Raw genomic sequence first — 20,833 nt, forward strand, 5'->3', positions numbered from 1 at the left:
GATACCCTGCTTCTACGTTTCAGAACTGTAAGATAATAAATTTCTGTGGTTCTAAGCCACTCAGTTTTAGTTCATTGTTACAGCAACTCTTGGAAAAGAGCAATACAACAATGAAGTGGCTTAAATTCCAGTTATGCAAGGCTAATTTAACATTTGATATGAAAATCAAGGCAGTTTATCATATCAGTAGGCTAAAGGAGAAAAATATCACATCAATAGATGCAAAAAAGCATTTAACAAAAGTCAACTCCCATTCATGATTTACAAAAACCCTAGCAAACTAGTAGTAGAGGGTGAACCTCATAAACTTAATACAGAACATCTACGAAAACCCTACAGCTAACATTATACTTAATTGTGCGAAACTACATGCTTCTCCATTAAGAATTGGGAACAAGACAAGTATTTTCCTTCTCACTGCTTGTACACTCAATATCATACCAGAAGTCCTAGGTAATACAAAAAGACAAGAAAAGGATGTAATGAACAAAATAAAATGATGTACAAAATAGAATCAGAGGCAAGGAACAGACTGACAGCTGTCAGAGGGGAGGGGAAAAGTGGAAATGCATGAAAGAAGGTGAAAGGGTTAGGCAAAGAACATACATGCATAACCCATAGAGACAACAGTGTGGTGTTGACCAGAGGGAAGTGAGGGGTGAGGGCTGGGTGAAAGTGGGCAAAGGGAGAGAAAATGGGGACATCTGTAATAGTGTAAATAATAAAAATAAAGCTTAAAAGAAGATAAACATGTTAAAAGAGAAAAAACGAGAAGCCCTGGCCAAGTAGTTGTTGGGTAGAGCATCGTCCTGATACACCAAGGTTGCAGGTTTGATTCCCAGTCAGGGCACATACAAGAGTCAACACTGTGGGGCAAGGTGTTTTCCAATAGGATGGGTCAACTGTCTTCCTCCCAGGCAAAACTGCATAGAGAGCAGTTGTCTGCATGAGAAAGATGAATTCTGCAGCGTGAGGGAATGACTCAGCACAGGAAACCAGGGTGTCTGGTTTCTGACCTATAATCCCAGAGCTCCCTATCCTGGCTTCCACTCACACAGCTCCAGTCCACTCTGCCCTCCTTCTGCTGGAGCACAAGGTGAGTGGCTCCACAGGTAATCTTGTGTGTTGTCCCTTTAAGAGGGTGCCTAAATTTCCAACCCTCTCTCCCTGGCAGATAACAACCCCACTGCTTTTCACAGCCAGATGTTATGTGGGTACCCTTCCAAGTTCTGGTACTCTCTGCTAGGGGACCCAGCTTGGGGATTAGAGTTCTCAGTGGCAACCCCCCACAGCTGAGATATATCTAGGGAACTTCAGATGCTGTCTGTGGGATGCTGGCCAGCCCTTTTGCACCTTTGCCCCTCCTACTGGTCTCTGTGGTCTCCACTTTCCATCCTCAGTTATCAGGGTTCTCTCTAGCAAGTTTTCTGTTTATTATTCAGGAAGTTTTTATGTATTTTAGTCGTAATTCCAGTTTGGTCCTGGGATTGTGTCCACGTAGCATCCACTTATTCCACCACCATTTTTAATCCTCCCTATGGGTTTTCTTTTGTTTATTTTTGTTAATCCTCACCCAAGGATATTTATCCATTGATATTTTAGAGAGTGGAAGGAAGGGAGATAGACAGAAACATTGATGTGAGAGAGACACATCAATTGGCTGCCTCCTGCACTTGCCTTAACCCAGGTCAGGAATCGAGCCTGCAACCGAGTATGAGCCCTTGAACAGAAGCAAACCCACCACCCTTCAGTCTGCAGGCTGACACTCTAATTACTAAGCCAAACCAGAAAGGGCTAAGTGTGTTTTTAAATTAAGAGACTTTATTTTTTAAATTAGTTTTAAATTTAGAGTTTTCACCAACCTACAGACACAGTTCCCCCTATTGTTACAACATTATATCAGGGCTAATAGTTGTAAAGCCCATAATTTATATTAGGGTTCACTCTTTGTATTGTACATTCTATGGGCTTTTCAAATACATAATGTCACATGCCCACCAGATCTTCCAGACAAGGAAACAGTGACTCAGAGGACATACTGAATCAGTCTATAATTGACATTTATAGAACATTTCACTTCAAACCTGTAGAATATACATTCTTCTCAAGTGCACATGAATCATTCACAAAGATAGACCACATGTTAGGACACAAATCTCTAGAAGTACAAGAAAATTGAAATATCAAACATCTCAGATCAGAGTGGAATGAATTTAGAAATCAACTATAGTATAAACATTCAAACACATGGAGGCTAAATAGCATGTTACTGAAAAATGAATGGGTTACCAATGAGATCAAGAAAGAGCCCTAGTCGGTTTGGCTCGGTGGATAGAGTGTCGGACTGCGGACTCAAGGGTCCCAGGTTCGACTCCGGTCAAGGGCATGTACCTTGGTTGCGGGCACGTCCCCGGTGAGGGGTGTGCAGGAGACAGCTGATCGATATTTCTCTCTCATCGATGTTTCTAACTCTCTATCCCTCTCCTTTCCTCTCGGTAAAAATTCAATAAAATATATTTAAAGAAAAAAAAGAAAGAAAAACTTCCTAAAAACAAATGAATACACAACAACCCCAAATCTTTGGGACACAGCAAAAGCAGTCCTGAGAGGGAAGTTCATAGCACTACAGGCATACCTCAAAAAAATAAAAATAAAATTTAACAATAAACTACTTAACCGTGCAACTTAAAAAACTAGTAAGAGAACAAGAAAAGCCCAAAGTAGAAGGAAGGAAATCATAAAGATTAGGGCAGAAATAAATGACATAGAGACTAAAAAAAAAAAAAAAAATCAATGAACCCTAGAGCTGGTTCTTTAAAAGAATAAACAAGATTCATGAACTGTTAGCCAGACTCATCAAGAAACAAAAAGCCCAGTTGGTGTGGCTCTATGGTTGAGCATCAACCCATGAACCAGGAGGTCACTGGTTCAATTCCTGGTCAGGGCAGAAGCCCAGATTTGCGGGCCTTATGCTCAGGGGGGGTCATGCAGGAGGTAGCCAATCATTTTTTCTCTCATCAATGTTTCTATCCCTCTCCATTTCTCTCTCTCTAAAATAAATTTTTTTAAAAAACCATTTTAAAGAAAGGAAACTGAAAGGACCCAAATAAATAAAATCAGAAACGAAAGTGGAGAAGTAACAACACCACAGAAATACAAAGGATTGTAAGAAAACACTATGAACAACTGTATGCCAACAAGCTAGCTTCCGTTCAATGTGGATGAAATAGACAAATTCCTAGAAAAATACAATCTCCCAAAACTGAATCAGGAAGAATCAGAAAACCTTCAGGTCAATAACAACTGATGAAATAGAAGCAGTAATAAAAAAAACTCCCAGCAAACAAAAGCACTGGTCCAGACGGCTTCACAAGGGAGTTTTATCAAACATTCAAAGAAAAACTAACACCTATACTCCTCAAACTATTCCAAAAAATCCAAGAGGAAGAAATACAAGCTCTTTTAACGAGGCCAGCATTACCCTAATTCTAAAACCATATAAAGACACTACAAAGAAAGAGAATTACAGGCCAATATCCCTGATGAACATAGATGCTGAAATGCTCAACAAAATATTAGCAGGTTCCATTCAGCAATATATTAAAAAGATCATATACCATGACCAAGTGAGACTTATTCCAGGGATACAAGGCTGGTACAATATTTGCAAATCAATCAATGTGATATATCACATAAACAAATTGAAAGACAAAAATCACATCATATCAATAGAAGCAGAAAAAACATTTGACAAAATCCAACACCCATTTTTTAAAAAATATATTTTATTGATTTTTTACAGAGAGGAAGGCAGAGGGATAGAGAGTTAGAAACATCGATGAGAGGGAAACATCGATCAGCTGCCTCCTGCACACCCCCTACTGGGGATATGCCCGAAACCTACTGGGGATATGCCCTTGACCGGAATTGAACCTGGGACCCTTCAGTCTGCAGGCTGACACTCTATCCACTGAGCCAAACCGGTTAGGGCCAACACCCATTTTTGATAAAAAAAACTCTCAGTAAAGTAGGAATAGAAGGTACATATCTCAACATGATAAAGGCCATATGAAACCTACAGCCAACATCATACTCAGTGGGCAAAAACTAAAACCATTTCCTCTGAGAATAGGAACAAGACAGGGATGTCTACTTTCACCACTCTTATTCAACATAGTACTGGAAGTCATAGCCACAGCGATCAGACAAGAAAAAGAAAAGGCATCCAAATTGGAAAGGAGAAAGTAAAACTTTCATTATTTGCAGATGACATGATATTGTACATAGAAAACCGTAAAGTCTCCACCACAAAATTAGATTTAATTAATAAATTTGGCAATGTAACAGGATACAAAATCACCCAAAAATCGATGGTTTTTTTACACTCCAATAATGAATTCTCAGAAAGAGAAACTAATCAAACAATCCCATTTACCATTGCAACAAAAAATTAAGATACTTAGGAATAAACTTAACTAAGGAGGCAAAAGATCTTCCTTGGAAAATGATAGGATGTTGAAAAAAGAGATAGAAGAAGATATAAAAAGTGGAAGAATATACTGTGTTCATGGATTGGTAGAAACAACATAATTAAAATGTTCATACTACCCAAAGCAGTCTACAGATTCAATGCAATCCCTATTAAAATACCAACAGCATATTTCACAGATCTAGAACAAATACTCCAAAAATATATGTGGAATCAATAGAGACCCTGAATAGCTGCAGCAATCTTAAGAAACAAAGTTGGAGGAATCACAATACCAGATTTCAAATTATACTACAAAGCCACCATAATCAAAACAGCATGGTAGTGGCACAAGAATAGGCATATAGATCAATGGAACAGAACAGAGAACCCAGAAATCGACACAAGCCATTATGCTTAACTAATATTTAACAAAGGAGTCAAGGGCATGCAATGGAGTCAAGGGAGTCTGTTAAATAAATGGTGTTGGGAAAACTGGACAGATACATGCAAAAAAACAAAAACAAAAAAAACTAGACCACCAACTTACACCATCCACAAGAATTAACTCAAAATGAATAAAAGACTTAAATGTAAGTTGGGAAACCATAAAAATCCTAGAAGAAACCATAGGCAGCAAAATCTCAGACATTTTTCATAGCAATATGTTTATGGATAGATCTCCTATGGCAAAAAAAACTAAGGAGAAAATAAACAAATGGGGCTACATCAAAATAACACAGCAAAAGAAACCATCAACAAAATGAAAAGGGAGCCCACTGTATGGGAGAACATATTTGGCAATGATATATCTGATAAAGGGTTAATATCCAAAGTTTACAAGGAACTCATGCAACTTAACAGAAGGAAGACAAACAAGCCAATTTAAAAAATGGGCAAAGGACCTAAACAGACACTTCTCCAAAGCGGGCAAACAGATGGCCAGGAGACATACAAAAAAAATGCTCAAAGTCACTGATCATCAGAGAGATGCAAATTAAAATGACAATGAGGTATCGCCTCACACCTGTCAGAATGGCTACCATCAACCAATCAACAAATGACAAGTCTTGGTGAGGATGTGGAGAAAAGGAAAACCTCGTGCATTGGTGGGAATGCAGACTGGTGCAGCCATTATGGAAAACAGTATGGAGTTTCCTCAAAAAATTAAATATGGAACTGCCATTTGACCCAGTGATCCCACTTCTAGGAATATATCCTAAGAAACCCTAAACACCAGTCAGAAAGAATGTATGCATCCCTATGTTCATAGCACGTAGCTAAGATCTAGAAATAGCCCAAGTGCCCATCAGTAGATGAGTGGATAAAAAAGCTATGGTACACTCCCAACCAGCATTGCTCAGTAGTTGAGCATCAACCTATGAACCAGGAGGTCACGTTTCAATTCCCAGTCAGGACATATGCCTGGGTTGCAGGCTCAGTCCCCAGTGCAGGGTGTGCAGCAGGCAGCCAATGTTTCTTTCTCATCATTGATATTTCTATCTCTCCCTCTCTCTTCCTCTCTGACATCAATAGAAATATGTTTAAAATGCAAAAGCTGTGGCACATTTATACCATAGAATACTATGCAGCAGTAAAAAAAAATATCTTACCCTTTGAGACAGCATGGAGGGACCTGGAGAGTATCATGCTAAGTGAAATAAATGAGAAAGACAAGTATCACATGATCTCACTCATGTGGAATCTAACAAAATAAACTTTTGAACGGAGTAGATCCAAAGACATGGAAGCATGCAACAGAGTGCAGAATCTCAGAGGGAAGGTGTGGGACGGATGGGTGGGTGGTTGGGAGGTAATCAATCAAAGACCGTGTATGCATGTATGATCACCCATGGACACAGACAATAGGGTGGTGGAGGCCTGGGGGTGGGGTGTGGGGGCGGGCTGATGGGGGTTAATGGGGGGAAAAGAGGGACATATGTAAATACTTTCAACAATAAAGAATTATTTAAAATTCTAACCGGTTTGGCTCAGTGGATAGAGCGTCGGCCTGCAGACTGAAAGGTCTCAGGTTCGATTCTGGCCAAGGGCATGCACCTTGGTTGCGGGCACATCCCCAGTAGGGAGTGTGCAGGAGGCAGCTGATCGATGTTTCTCTCTTATCGATGTTTCTAACTCTCTATCTCTCTCCCTTCCTCTCTGTAAAAAAATCAATAAAATATATTTAAAAAATAAAATAATAAATTCAAAACAAAAAAAAAAGGTAAAAGTGTTATCAGTGATGTAGAGAAATTGGAGCCCTCATATGGTGCTGATGGGAATGGAAAATGCTGAAGCTACTTTGGAAAACAATCTGGCAGTTCCTCACATGTTAAACATGGAATTACCATATGACCCAGCCATTCTACTCCCAGGTATATACCCAAAAGAAATGAAAACATGTCCACACAAAAAATGTCATACAAATGTTTATTGCAGTATTATTAATAGCCAAAATAGAAACAATCCAAATGTTGGTGAGCTGATTAATGGAAAAACAAAAGGTGATATATCCTGCAATAGAATATTATTTGATGAGACCAAGGAAGGACTACATGCTACAACATGGATGAATTTGGAAACATTATTCTAAGTGAAATTATTTAGTTACAAAAGGTGACATATGATTCTTTTTGTCTAGAATATCCAATTCAAAGAAACAATACATTGATATGTTCCAGAAGTTGGGGTTGGGGGCAATAGGAAATGACTGCTAATAGAACATAATTACCCTGCTATGTTCTAAAATTAGATTGTGGTGATGTTTGCAAAATTCTCTAATGTAGAAATGTTTGAATTTTATACTGATGGTTTAGCAAACTATATCTCAATTTTTAAAAAGCATTTCTGAACCTCCTCGCCTTTTAGGTAACTTTACGGAGTTAGCAAAATCCGATTCTAGAGGAAAAAGATTTAAAAGCCTAGTTTATTTCCCTAGACTCCCAGTCTTCCTCTCAGGCTGCCCAATCTAAAACCTTTAGCTAGATATTTATGTATTTTGTCCAGCTTTTCCAGTTGTCCTCCATTGCAAGGTTTCTCAGAATTTCTGCTATATCACCTAAAGCCTCATAGGCAACTTAAGCTCATTTATGACTTTAATATCTGTATTTAGATTTATATCTCTAGTCCAGCAGTTCTTATATTTTATAATCTAAGGAGCCCTTTGCATTCTTTGATGTTGTTTGAGTTTTTGGTTATATTATATATATCAATAATTACCATATATACAAAATGTTAAAACAAAATTTTTTATTGATTTTATATAAACCGATTTATTGTTCCATTTATTTTATGCACTCATTAGTTGATTCTTATATGTGCCCTAACTGGTGATCAAACCCACAACTTGGCATATTGGGACAATATTCAAACCAACTGAGCTATCCAGGGCAAAACAAAACTTTTTAATGTTTTTAAAATAACAATAGGAGAAATAACAAATGAAACCCTTGTGCACTCTTGGTAAGAATGTAAGTGACAAAAAAAAAAAAAAAAAAAAGAATGTAAGTGACGCAGCCACTATGGAAAACAGTATGGAGGTTCCTTAAAAAGAATTAAAAATAGAGCTACCATGATCCAATTCCACTTCTCAATATTTATCCAAAGAAAAAGAAAGCATTAACTCAGAAAGATATATGTACCTCCATATTCATTGCAGCATTATTTATAATAACCAAGATACAGAAACAACCTAAGTTCCCATTGATGGATAAATAAAGAAAATGTGATACACACACACACACAATAGAATTATTTAGCCATAAAAAAGAATGGTATCTTGCCATTTGCAACAACATGGTTGGATGTTCCCTGACAGGGGATTGAACTTGCAACCTAGGCATGTGCCTAACTAAGAATCAACTCTGCATCCTGGTGTATGGGTTGAATCTCCAACCAAGCCACCTGACCAGGACACAAAATTACATTTTTATATATTATGTGTCCCAATACATAAACTAAATTCTTTTAAATGCATTTGTCTCTTAAGTTATATAAAAAATAAGATAATTATAAGTCAAAATTACAGTAACATGCTAGCTTTTAGACTAATAGTTTTTTTCTTTAAATGTGCAATTTTTTAAATCATGTAGAAAACGTAAGGTATAATTGCAAACCATTGTTACAATGTACTTACTTTTTTAATTAAATCTTTATTGTTCAGATTATTACAGTTGTTACTCTTCCCCCCCCCATTGCTCTCCTCCACCCAGTTCCCACCCCACCCTTGGCCCTTACCCCTCCCACTGTCCTCATCCATAGGTGTACGATTTTTGTCCAGTCTCTCCCTGCACCTACACCCCTTTCCCCGCAAGAATTGTCAATCCGCTCCCTTTCCATGCCCCTGGTTCTATTATATTCACCAGTTTACTCTGTTCATCAGATTTTTTATTCACTTGATTTTTAGATTCACTTGTTGATAGATATGTATTTGCTGTTCATAATTTTTATCTTTACCTTTTTCTTCTTCCTCTTCTTAGAGAATACCTTTCAGCATTTCATATAATGCTGGTTTGGTGGTGGTGAACTCCTTTAGCTTTTTCTTAATCTGTGAAGCTCTTTATCTGACCTTCAATTCTGAATGATAGCTTTGCTGGATAAAGTAATCTTGGTTGTAGGTTCTTGCTATTCATCACTTTGAATATTTCTTGCCACTCCCTTCTGGCCTGCATAGTTTATGTTGAGAAATCAGCTGACAGTCGTATGGGTACTCCCTTGTAGGTAACTGACTGTTTTTCTCTTGCTGCTTTTAAGATTCTCTCTTTGTCTTTTGCCCTTGGCATTTTAATTATGATGTATCTTGGTGTGGTTCTCTTTGGATTCCTTTTGTTGGGTTCTCTGTGCATCCTGGACTTGTAAGTCTATTTTTTTCACCAGGTAGGGGAAGTTTTCTGTCATTATTTCTTCAAATAGGTTTTCAATATCTTGCTCTCTCTCTTCTGGCACCCCTATAATTCAGATGTTGGTATGCTTGAAGTTTTCCCAGAGGCTCCTTACACTATCTTCATGTTTTTGGATTGTTTTTTCTTTTTGCTTTTCTGGTTGGGTATTTTTTGCTTCTTCGTATTTCAAATCTTTGACTTGATTCTTGGGATCCTCTAGTCTGCTGTTGGATCTCTGTATATTATTCTTTATTTCAGTCAGTGTATGCTTAATTTCTAGTTGGTCTTTTTTCATATCCTCCAGGGTCTCACTAAATTTGTTGGCGGTTTCTAGAAAATTCTTGAAAAACCTTATAAATGTGGTTTTGAACTCTATATCCAGTAGTTTGCTTTCCTCCATTTCTGTCATTTGTGACCTATTTCTTTGTCTCCGCATTTTGGCTGCTTCCCTGTGCTGGTAGAGTGGCTTTGTGTGCTAGGTGTCTTATAGGGCCCAGTGGCTCAGCCTCCCCAATTACCTGAGGTGAACACTCTTGTTGCACCCCTTTGTGGGCTTTGTGCACAGTCTTGTTGTAGTTAAGCCTTGATTGTTGTAGGTATCACTGGGAGGAATTGACCTCCAGGCCAATTGAGTGTGAGAATCAGCTGTGTCTACGGTGGGAGAACTTCTGTGCTGAAGACACCCTTCTGGGGCAAGACTTGCTTCAGTGGGGCTTTGGTGCTCACTGAGTCTGCCCCCTGAGTTTGTCCCTTATGGATCTGAGGAGTTGTAGTCTGGATGGTCCCACTCTGACCACTGGGTACACTGGCTCTTGGATCTAAGGAGGTGCTAATTTAGTCTCTTCCTGAGGCTACCCAGCAGGAGCTACGAAGAGATCTGCAGATTCCCCTTCCTTGTTTGGGGTTTGGAGGTGCCCAGATGAGGCCCAGCTGTGAAGCAATGCAAGCTGCTGTGGGGCCTTGGGCCTTCTCTTGGAAGTTCTGGGTCTGTCTGGCCCAGCTGCAGTTTGTTAGGTAATTTTCAGATTGCAAAGGGCCAGGGCATTCATATGCAAAAGCCTCTGCCGCAGTTTGGGTGGGGCGAGGTCTCAGGGAATCAACAGGGTGGAGCAAACAGCTATGGCTGATCCTCAGCCCTGCCCTAAGAAACCCCGTGTCTCAGTGTCCCGGTAATCGCTGCAAGCACCTCTGAGAGAAAGCCGCCCTCGAGTTCCGAGTTCTGCCCGCTGCCAGACAGTCCAGTTTCTCCCCGTATGAGTCTGGGTCCCCAGAGACTTCCCGGAACTGGAGTTCAGAGCAGTCGGGGGCTTGTGACTCCCTCCCAATTCAAAAAGACATCCGCGTCCTCAGTTGCCAGCCCCTTTCCACGTGCGCCTCTGTACCTCTGCACTTTACTTCCGCACCTCCTCTGAGTCTCAGTGTGCTTTTCTCTTTCCTTCTAGTTGTAGAATTTATACTCAGCCAGCCTTCCTGTGGTTCTGGATGATGTCCGTTTTGTCTTTTAGTTGTATTTTTGAAGTTGTTGTGGGAGGCAGCAATTCTGGTGTTTACCTATGCTGCCATCTTGGTTTCTCCCACAATGTACTTATTTTTAATTGATTTTAGAAAAAGTGTGTGTGGGGGAGGATCAGTGTGAGAGAGAAGGATCAAACCTGCCACCTTTTTGTGCATAAGATGATGCTCCAACCAACTGAGCCACGCTGGCCAGGGCAGAAGTACTGATTTTATAATAGCTCATGCATTTCTCCTTATTGAGATCTTTTTCTCTGCATGGCTTCATGTTATTGTCTAGTGTTCTTTCATTTCATCCTTTCAGGGCATGTCCATTGATGATAAACTTCTTCAGCTTTTGTTTACCTGGAAATGTCTTAATTTCTTCCTCACTTTTGACAGAGTATTTTGCCATATAAAATTTTTTTTTTAATATATTTTATTGATTTTTTACAGAGAGGAAGGGAGAGAGACAGAGAGTTAGAAACATCGATGAGAGAGAAACATCGATCAGCTGCCTCCTGCACATCTCCTACTGGGGATGTGCCCGCAACCCAGGTACATGCCCTTGACCGGAATCGAACCCAGGACCCTTCAGTCCGCAGGCCGACGCTCTATCCACTGAGCCAAACCAGTTTCGGCAGATAAAATTTTTGAATGAGTTTTTTTCTTTAGCACTTTGGATGTATCAGTACACTACATTCTGGCCTCCAAAGTTTCTGATGAGCAGTCTGCTGATAATCTTACCGAGGATCCCTTGATGTGATGATTTGCTTCTCTCTTGCTGCTTTCAAGATCATTTGTGGCTTTTGAAAATTAGATTAGAGTGTATCTTGGGATGGGTTTCAATAAATTCACATTACTTAAGAGTTTGTTAAGCTTTTTGAATATTGTCTTTCACCAGATTTGGGAAGTCGTTAGCCATTATTTCTTCAAATATTCTCTCTGCCTCTTTCTTTCTTCTCCTTCTGGGTCTCCCATGATGCAGATGTTCGCTGACTGATATTCCACAGGTCTCTTAGACTCTCTTTTCTTCAATATTTTTTCTTTCTGTTCCTCAGACTTAATAATTTTCATTGTCCTTTCTACAAGTTCACTAATTCTTTCTTCTGCCTGCTCAAATCGGCCTTTGAATTTGTGTAGTGAAATATTTTTTTATCCTCACCCAAGGATATGTTTAGAGAAGAAGAAAGTGAGAGAGATATCAAAGTGAAAGAGTAATATCTATTGGTGGCCTCCCATACGTGGCCTGACTGGAAATCAACCCCACAACTTAGGTATGGGCCTGGACTGGACACTCCAACCAACTGAACCACCCGGCCAGCGCTATCTAGTGAATTTTGTTTTTTTCAGTTAATGTACTTTTCAGCTCCAGAATTTCTTTTTGGTTACTTTTTAGGTTTTCTCCTTATTGATAGTTCCATTTTTTCATACATTGTTTTTTTATGTTCTCCTTCTTTTAGTTCTTTAAGCATTTTCAAGATGGTTGTTTTAAAGTCTTTGGCTAGTATAGCTGCCATTAGATCTTTTTCAGTAACAGTTTATGTTTATTTAATTTTTTCTCTGCATGGGCCATACTTTCCTGTTATTTTTGTGTGAGCCTTGTGATTTTTTTTATTGAAAATGACATTTAATGTAATTACTCTGGAAATCGGATTCTCCCTTTCCCCAGGGTTTGCTGTTTTTTTGGGGTTTTTGTTATTGTTTTTTGATTGTAGGATGTGTCTGGGCTGTGGCTCAACCAGCAGTGTAAATTTAAGGTCTTTTCTGAGCCTTTCCTGGGCATGGGGTAACTTTCTAGTTTTCCCTCATAGATGTAGTTTTTAAATAAATAAATATATATATATATATATATATATATATATATATATATATATATTTAAATTGATTTCAAAGAGAGGAAGGGAGAGGGAGAGAGAGATAGAAACATCGATGAGAAATAAACATCCATTGGCTGCCTCCTGCATGCCCCTTACAGGGGATGGAGCTTGCAACCCAGGCATGCGACCTAACCAAGAATCCAACCGTGACCTCTTGGTTCATAGGTCGACACTTAACCACTGAGCCATACCGGCCGGGCAATGCAGTTGTTTTTTAATGTCTTAGTCTTTATTGTCTGACTCCTAATAGAGGAAAAGGAAAAAAATGACTGGGGACAGGAAGGAATGGCATTAGCCTGTTAAATCCCCTTATAGTCACTTGCCCTGGACAGGGAAGTGGCAATGACAATGGCCACCAGCCTCTATCTGCATTCAAAAGCAGCAGTCGACAATCAGAGCACAGATCCCAGTATTTGTTAGGGTCTGCGAGCAGGGTATGGGGAGCTGTTACTATGCTAATTGCTGATATTAACTGTAATTTACCTCCAAGTCTTCCCTTGTAAGTGGCAAGCCTTCAACAGACTCCAGAGTTAGATTATGCCAAGTGTAGTTGTTATCTAGGTGGGGAGAAAGATTCCTAGTGCTTCCTACTCAGCTATCTCCCCAGAATCCTGTCTGTCTGGCCTGTTGTTGCCCTGGTATACTTTCTCAGACCTCAGACCTCCACTTCCTGCTGCCCACACTCACTTCTGGCATTTGTTCCTTGAAAGCTTCAGAACTCACTACTCACCTGTGAAGGCTCCCCTCTCTGGACGTCAGTTTATCAAGGCTTTCTGTATCTGCTGGTCTTTGATAGTCCCACATATATGTGTGATTTTTATATTATTTTGTGGTGTTATCATGGGAATGAAGGTTTTCTGTATTTTTTTAATATCCTGAACTGAAAATCATCTCCTAATACTGATTCTTAATCCTCTTCAATCTGTTTTTGTAGACCATTGCCAGAGTAATCTTCAGTCATTTACTTAACCCTTGTCCAGCCACAATCTAAGCCTTTGCTCATGCTTCTACCTGGATCCTTTTACGCTTCTTTGCTGACTGAATTTTCTGCTAATTCTTTCGTCATGTCTTTTCCTGAGGCATAATGTTCACGTCTCCCTCCAGAGAACAAATAAATGTCTTATACTTCTCTGTTCTCACAACATTTTGCTTATCCTCATTATGATAATGTATTGAGAGCATTTGCTTTATATGTCTGTCTCCCAGTTCTACTTTGAGTTCCATGAATATTTGATGATCTCAAAGTAATTTTCTAATTTTATGAGACTAGCACAATGGCTCATAACTAGTGGGCATTAGGTGTGTTCTATGAACAAATTGAGGCACCCATAAAAGGACATCTCAGATTTTCAGCAGAGACTTATTTTCTGCTTGACCTTTGCCATTGTATTCAGAGCTAGGGATACCAAGCCAAACAAGCATAGTCCTGCTTTCAAGGAACTCATTAATTTATTGTTTTATGTACTGGTTTAACATACAGTACATTTAACATCTATGTGTTAATATTGTGATTTGTCATATATCCTGACCCCTCCTTAGAACATAGTTTTATTATCATTTATGAAGCGAGAAGAATAGACCAGATGACCTGGAGCACTTACCATTGTTGACTGTTGTTAGGTTTTTTAAGTTCCTTGATAGTAGGAATCATGTCTTTCACTTCTACTGGAAGCTTACATAGGGCAAATCACATTCAGTAGTTGGTTAGCAAATTTTAAAGAAAGAGGTAATATCAGTGAATACTTCAAATGAATTTGATTCTATTTTTCACTCCACTCACCTTGTTTTGTCCCTTTTCTGTTCTTCATAATATCTGTATTTCCTTGATGTAGATCAGTCTCAACTTTTGTGTATAGCTTTTAAGATACATACATATGCAGGTTGGGGCAAAAGTAGGTTTACAGTTGTGAGTATGTGAAACAGTTTATTGTGTTATTATTTATTAATTATTGTATTATTTTTTATATGAATGACTATAAACCTGCTTTTGCCCCATCCTGTATATATATTTTTTCTAGAACCTGTATTTTTTTTAATTTTAATTTTTTTCTGTGTTGATTAAGGTATTACATATGTGTCCTTATCCCTCCATTGCCTCCCCCACCCCCCCACTCATGCCCTCACCTCTCTAGTGTCTATGTCCATTGGTTATGCTTATATGCATGTATACAAGTCCTTTGGTTGATCTCTCCCCTTCCCCCCACCCTCCCCTGCCTTCCCTCTGAGGTTAGATGGTCTGATTGATGCTTCTCTGTCTCTGGATCTATTTTTGTTCATCAATTTATGTTATTTATTATTATATTTATTATTAGAGGCCCGGTGCACAAAAATTTGTGCACTCGGGGGAGTCCCTCAGCCCAGCCTGTGCCCTCTCGCCATCAGGGACCCCTCGAGGGATGTCAGCCTGCTGGCTTAGGCCCGCTCCCCGGGGGGACCAGGCCTAAGCTGGCAGTCAGACATCCCTCTGGCAGCCCAGAAGCCCTCAGGGGATGTCCACTTGCCAGCGGGGACTAGGCCTAAGCTGCATTCAGTCATCCTTAGCACTGCTGAGGAGGCGGGAGAGGCTCCCGCCATCACTGCTGTGCTGACAGCTGTCAGCCTGGCTTGTGGCTGAGCAGAGCTCCCCCATGTGGGAGCTCACTGACCACCAGAGGGCAGCTCCTGCATTGAGCGTCTGCCCCCTGGTGGTCAGTGTGTGTCATAGTGACCAGTCATTCCCAGTTGTTCTGTTAGGGTCAATTTGCATATTATCCTTTTATTATATGCCTGGTGCATGGGTGGGGGCTGGCTGGTTTGCCCTGAAGGGTGTCCCGGATCAGGGTTGGGGTCCCGCTGGGGTGCCTGGCCAGCCTGGGTGAGGGGCTGAGGGCTGTTTTCAGACTGGCCATACCCCCTTCAGGGTGGGAGTCCCTGCTGGAGTGCCTGGCCAGCCTGGGTGAGTGGCTGATGGCTGTTTGCAGGCTGGCCACAGCCCCCAGCCACCCAAGCTCCCAGTGGAGGCTGGCTGGAAGCAGGTATCTGGGATTTATTTATCTTCTATAATTGAAACTTTGTTGCCTTTAGCGGAGGCCACAGCCAACCAGGGCAGGCAGGAAGCTTGGCTTCCTCCATCGCCAGGGCAACCAAGCCTTCTGCTTGCTCCAGCTCCGTGGCTGCCGGCCGCCATCTTGGTTGGATTAATTTGCATATAATCACCCTGATTGGCTGGTGGGCATGGTTTGGGGCATAGTGAAAGTACGGTCAATTTGCATGTTTCTCTTTAATTAGATTGGATTTTACTTTATCTCTTTTAACAATCCCAAGAAGAAGGTAGTCATTTATCTCCATTTTTCAACTAAGGAAACACATAGCTGAACAGCAGTAGAGTCAGACTCAGTCCCAAGTTAACTGGCCCCAGATCCAGTGTACTTCCTGTCTCTCTCCTCATCTGTGACATGAGGGCTTTTTCCAGATCTAAGTGCCTATGATAGCCACCTATTAACACAGTGTCTCAGGGGTTTTTGGGAAGTCACAGAAATGTGCCAACTTTTACGTAATTGGTAAGATCACGGGGAGTCTCAGAGGACTGGTGAGAAGGTTGAGCATCACGGTGGGAAATAGACAGGAGCCAGATAGCTCCTAGAGTTCCAGAAGCAAGGACCTGAAGAGGCATTGCCATGGAATGAGCAAGTGATTTTCAGTCTCTACTCAAGACTCAGAGCAAGGGAGGAGTGTTCTGTTGGCATGGCTTGAATCCTCTCTCTGTCCTTTGGTTAGTGCAGTGACATTTTGGGTTATAACTGGGGAGATTGCTACTGGCATCTAGTGGGTAGAGGCCAGGAATGCTGCTAAGTATCCTATATTGTCAGCCCCCAGCAACAAAGAATTAGCCAGTCCTACTTATCAATAATGCTGAGAAGCCTGGATTTGATTAGGGGAAGGCACCTTGATTAATAGTCCCACCGACTGTCATATTGGAGGCAGAAGGAAACTAAATCCTCTTCCCCCAAAAGGTGGACTAGATGCTAGATGGCCAAAAGCAGCACACACACAAAAGAGTGCTACCAAGCCGGGACCGGTTTGGCTCAGTGGATAGAGCGTCGGCCTGCGGACTGAGGGGTCCCAGGTTCGATTCCGGTCAGGGGCATGTACCTTGGTTGCGGGCACATCCCCGGTGGGGGGTGTGCAGGAGGCAGCTGGTTGATGTTTCTCTCTCATCGATGTTTCTAACTCTCTATCCCTCTCCCTTCCTCTCTGTAAAGGGTCAATAAAATATATTAAAAAAAAAAAAAAAAAAGAGTGCTACCAACTGGGGCAGTAATTCCAGTCTTGGAATACGAAGATGAATTTCATGTTTGTAAATGTATTACTTGCAGTGGCTCAGGAAAAAAGAACATTCATAAAATATTTGAAATCTGAATTTAGGCTCTAACAAGGTTCTAGGTGATTATGTTTAAAAGGGATCATTAAAATTGTAAATTTTCATGTAGAGCAACCTATAAAGAATGTATAGTATGTACCTATTTAATTCAGTGATAATTTACGGGTTTTTGTTTATTTTTAAGTATACTTTTATTGATTTCAGAGAGAAAGGAAGAGGGAGAGAGAAAAACATTAGTGATGAAAGAGAATCATTGATCGGCTGCCTCCTGCACTCCCCACACTGAGGACTGAGCCCACAACCCAGGCCTGTGCCCTGATGGGGAATCGAACCGTGACCTCCTGGTTCATAGGTCGTTGCTCAACCACTGAGCCACATCTGCAGGGTGATAATTTAGGCTTTTGATGAGAATTGTGAACAAAATCCTAGAATGAACCACACTCAGAATCAAACTGTCACTTACTAACTGAATTAAACTAAAGTACTTCTCAGAGAACTCCTAGTTTAAAATGGAACAGCCTGTTCTTTTGAACTGCTAAAGTCAGACATGACTAGAACATAATTATATTCTCTAAATGGAAAAAAAATTCTTCAAACTATTTAAGCCAGCATTTAATTTTATTTGGATCCATGGACAATTTACCATGACTTTTTGCTAATTACTTAGTTATAGTAAAAATGTTTCACATTATAACTGATTGTAGGGTGATATTTAGCAAAGGACCCTTTCGCTAGTTAGCAACTTTGGATGTTGCTGGTACATAAAAATGTGAGGATGGTGGATTTGTAGGATGTGTGGTTTATGTTGGAATTTCTCTAACAGCTCACCTTGTTCTTAGCCTAAACAGTAATTAGTGTAGTAGGAGATTGACTCGGCCCCACATTTTCCTTCCTTCCTTCTAGTGTTATTCACACTGTTTGAGTATGAGCCTTATGCATGTGCGCTTATTTTGTTTTTGTATTTTGTAATGCCTTTTCTGTACCAGACCTGTTTACTACCCAGTGGAAGTGTAGAAATGACTGCTGTGTCTCCAGGCTGTGCACTGAGCAAGCCTCTCTCTGCCTGGTCATTAGTCTCAGGGCTCCACTCTCATCTCAGTAGGTGTCATTTCAGGTGAACCACTGTCTCCCAGAGAAGATTGTGGTGTACCGGGATGGGGTGTCTGACGGCCAGCTAAAGACAGTTGCCAATTATGAGATTCCTCAGCTGCAGAAGTGTTTTGAGGCTTTTGAGAATTATCAGCCCAAGATGGTGGTATTTGTAGTTCAGAAGAAAATCAGCACCAATCTGTACCTGGCTGCTACCGAGCACTTCGCAACTCCCTCCCCTGGGACTGTGGTGGATCATACAATCACAGCCTGTGAGTGGTAAGTGGACAAAAAATGACATTTCATCAAGAATATGTTGCAGAAGTTGTCCATTCTCTGGGTATTGGAATGGGTAGGTTGCCTGGGAAGATGTGGAATGGAATCCTCAGATTTTACTGTTAAAAAAATAAAGATTTAATGGGGATGTAAAGTACAGCATAAGAAATGTAGTCAGTATTATTATAGTAACTTTGTATGGGGCCAGGTGGATACTGGAAATATCAGGGGGAACACTTTGTAAAGTATATGACTGTCTACTATGCTGTACATCTGAAACTAATACAAAATAATACTGAATGTAAACTGTAATTAGAAAAAAATGCTAAATACATGTTTTCATCTTTTAAAAAAATAAAGTTTTTACCTCTTAGGTATAAACTATTGAACATACATTCTTTTCTTAAGATCATGCATGCTTTGGGAAAAAGGGGGACATACCAGTATGTAATATTTTCAACAAAAAGATTTTTATTTTTATAAAAAAGATCATGCATGCTTAATGTTCTGCACACAGAATGCTAGTTTCTACCACAATTTTTGAATAGGCTGTTGAGTCAGGAAACACAAGTTCTAATTATGGTTTGGTCCCTGTGTGTCCTTGAACCAGTTATTTGACCTCTAAGCCTTAGCTGCAGGAGCTACAATGAGCTCCAAGATCTTTTTCATCTGTTTGGTCAAATCTAACTATATCATTGCTTTGTCTTTTTTCCTTACTAGGGTGGACTTCTACCTTCTTGCCCATCATGTCCGGCAGGGTTGTGGCATTCCTACACATTATGTGTGTGTTCTCAACACTGCAAACCTGAGCCCTGATCATATGCAGAGGTGAGCTGACCAGTAACTTACTCTTTTTCACTCTGACTGGCTAGCTAAGGTAAAGTCATTGCCCAACCCCAGTAATATTTACCCCTTGAGTTTCTTCATGTCTTTCATGATAATGGTATCTTTTTGAGGAGTGTTTGGTAATCCTGTTGTTCATTAGATTTACTTGAAGAGCTTAAAAAATACTGATGCCTGGGCTTCACCCCTAAGCAGTCTGAGGCATTTATATCTTTTAAACTGCTCTTTGATGATTAATGAGGTGCAGCTAATTGATATCCCAAACCCTTAAGCTCAGATTATATAAATATTTTGCTGGAGTACTTAAACTTCTGCATCAAAAAAAAATTATCCTTGTTTTTCTTGTTTTGATATAAAAACAGGGGCACCTAACGTGAGGAAATTCACCCATGTCCTCTTGACTTACAAATGGTGGAAATAGAAACAATTCCACTTAAAATAATGATTCCCAGCCCTGGCTGGGTAGTTCAATTGGTTAGAACATTGTCCTAATACACCAAGGTTGCAGGTTTGATCAGGGCACATAACAAGAATCAACCAGTGAATGCATAAATAAATGGAACAGCAAATAGATGTATCTCTCTCTATAAAATCAATTTTAAAAATTCAGTTTAAAAACTGATTCCCAAAAGTTGGCTCATGTAAAAATAAATTTTTTTAAAGATACATAATATATTCCTTAGTTCCCCAGTTTGCTGGAAAGTATACACCCATAAGCACATAATCACGTCCCAGAATGAAGGTGGAAAGTAATAAGGATAATATTTTTTTCTTGGGCTGCAGGTTGACTTTCAAACTGTGCCACATGTACTGGAATTGGCCTGGTACCATCAGAGTTCCAGCTCCTTGCAAGTATGCCCACAAGCTAGCTTTCCTGTCAGGTCAAGTCTTGCATCATGAACCAGCCATCCAGCTCTGCGAGAACCTGTTCTTCCTGTGACTGGACAACCAGGATATAAGCTGATTAGAGGAATTATTAGATTTCAGAACTCGGCTGTGACTCATGTAGGATCAATAGACTGAAAGGATTTTTGTGTTGCTGTTTTCCCTTTCGCCAACCCAGTAGAATAAGATACCTTCTTTCCTGTTTTTTTCTATTTTAAACCTGGTATTACCAAGAAGCAAGTTCCATTCTAAGTATCAGCTGGAAATTGCCATGTTGCCTTTGTAAAACAAATTGGGGTGATAACTGCTACTGCGTCCGTGGTTCTCAACCTTCCTAATGCCGTGACCCTTTAATACAGTTCCTCATGTTGTGGTGACCCCCAACCATAAAATTATTTTCGTTGCTACTTCATAACTGTAATTTTGTTACTGTTATGAATCGTAATGTAAGTATCTGATATGTAGGATGTATTTTCAGGGGCCTCGACCCACAGGTTGAGAACCGCTGGGCCTTAGATAGAGTGGGTAAATATGGGGGAATCTTAAAAAGCCTGCAAAGCCAACAGGAGCTATAGAAACCTGCAGAAGTAGCAATTACACCTAGAAGCTCTGCTTACTAAGAAGTTCCCATTTCTAGCACCAGAAGTGATAATGAGTGAAG

At 40.2% G+C, this 20,833-nt stretch overlaps 1 protein-coding gene across 2 annotated transcripts in view; it reads left to right on the forward strand.

The window, feature by feature from the left end:
* PIWIL2 (piwi like RNA-mediated gene silencing 2) overlaps nt 1-20,227 on the forward strand; it is a 55,977-nt gene extending 35,750 nt beyond the window's left edge. Inside the window, exons 20-22 of one of the 2 annotated variants that reach the window (XM_070414085.1) lie at nt 18,194-18,447; nt 19,165-19,272; nt 20,071-20,227. In XM_070414085.1, the coding sequence (XP_070270186.1) occupies nt 18,194-18,447; nt 19,165-19,272; nt 20,071-20,227 (519 nt within the window). The remainder of the gene's footprint in view (nt 1-18,193; nt 18,448-19,164; nt 19,273-20,070) is intronic. The other variant, XM_070414086.1, reaches the window with a different exon arrangement.
* The last annotated feature ends 606 nt before the right edge of the window (nt 20,228-20,833 follow it).

The sequence above is a fragment of the Myotis yumanensis genome, unplaced genomic scaffold (genome assembly GCF_028538775.1).
Source record: "Myotis yumanensis isolate MYYU_CA2020_CCGP unplaced genomic scaffold, mMyoYum1.0.hap1 SCAF_5, whole genome shotgun sequence".
Classification (NCBI taxonomy): Eukaryota; Metazoa; Chordata; class Mammalia; order Chiroptera; family Vespertilionidae; genus Myotis; species Myotis yumanensis.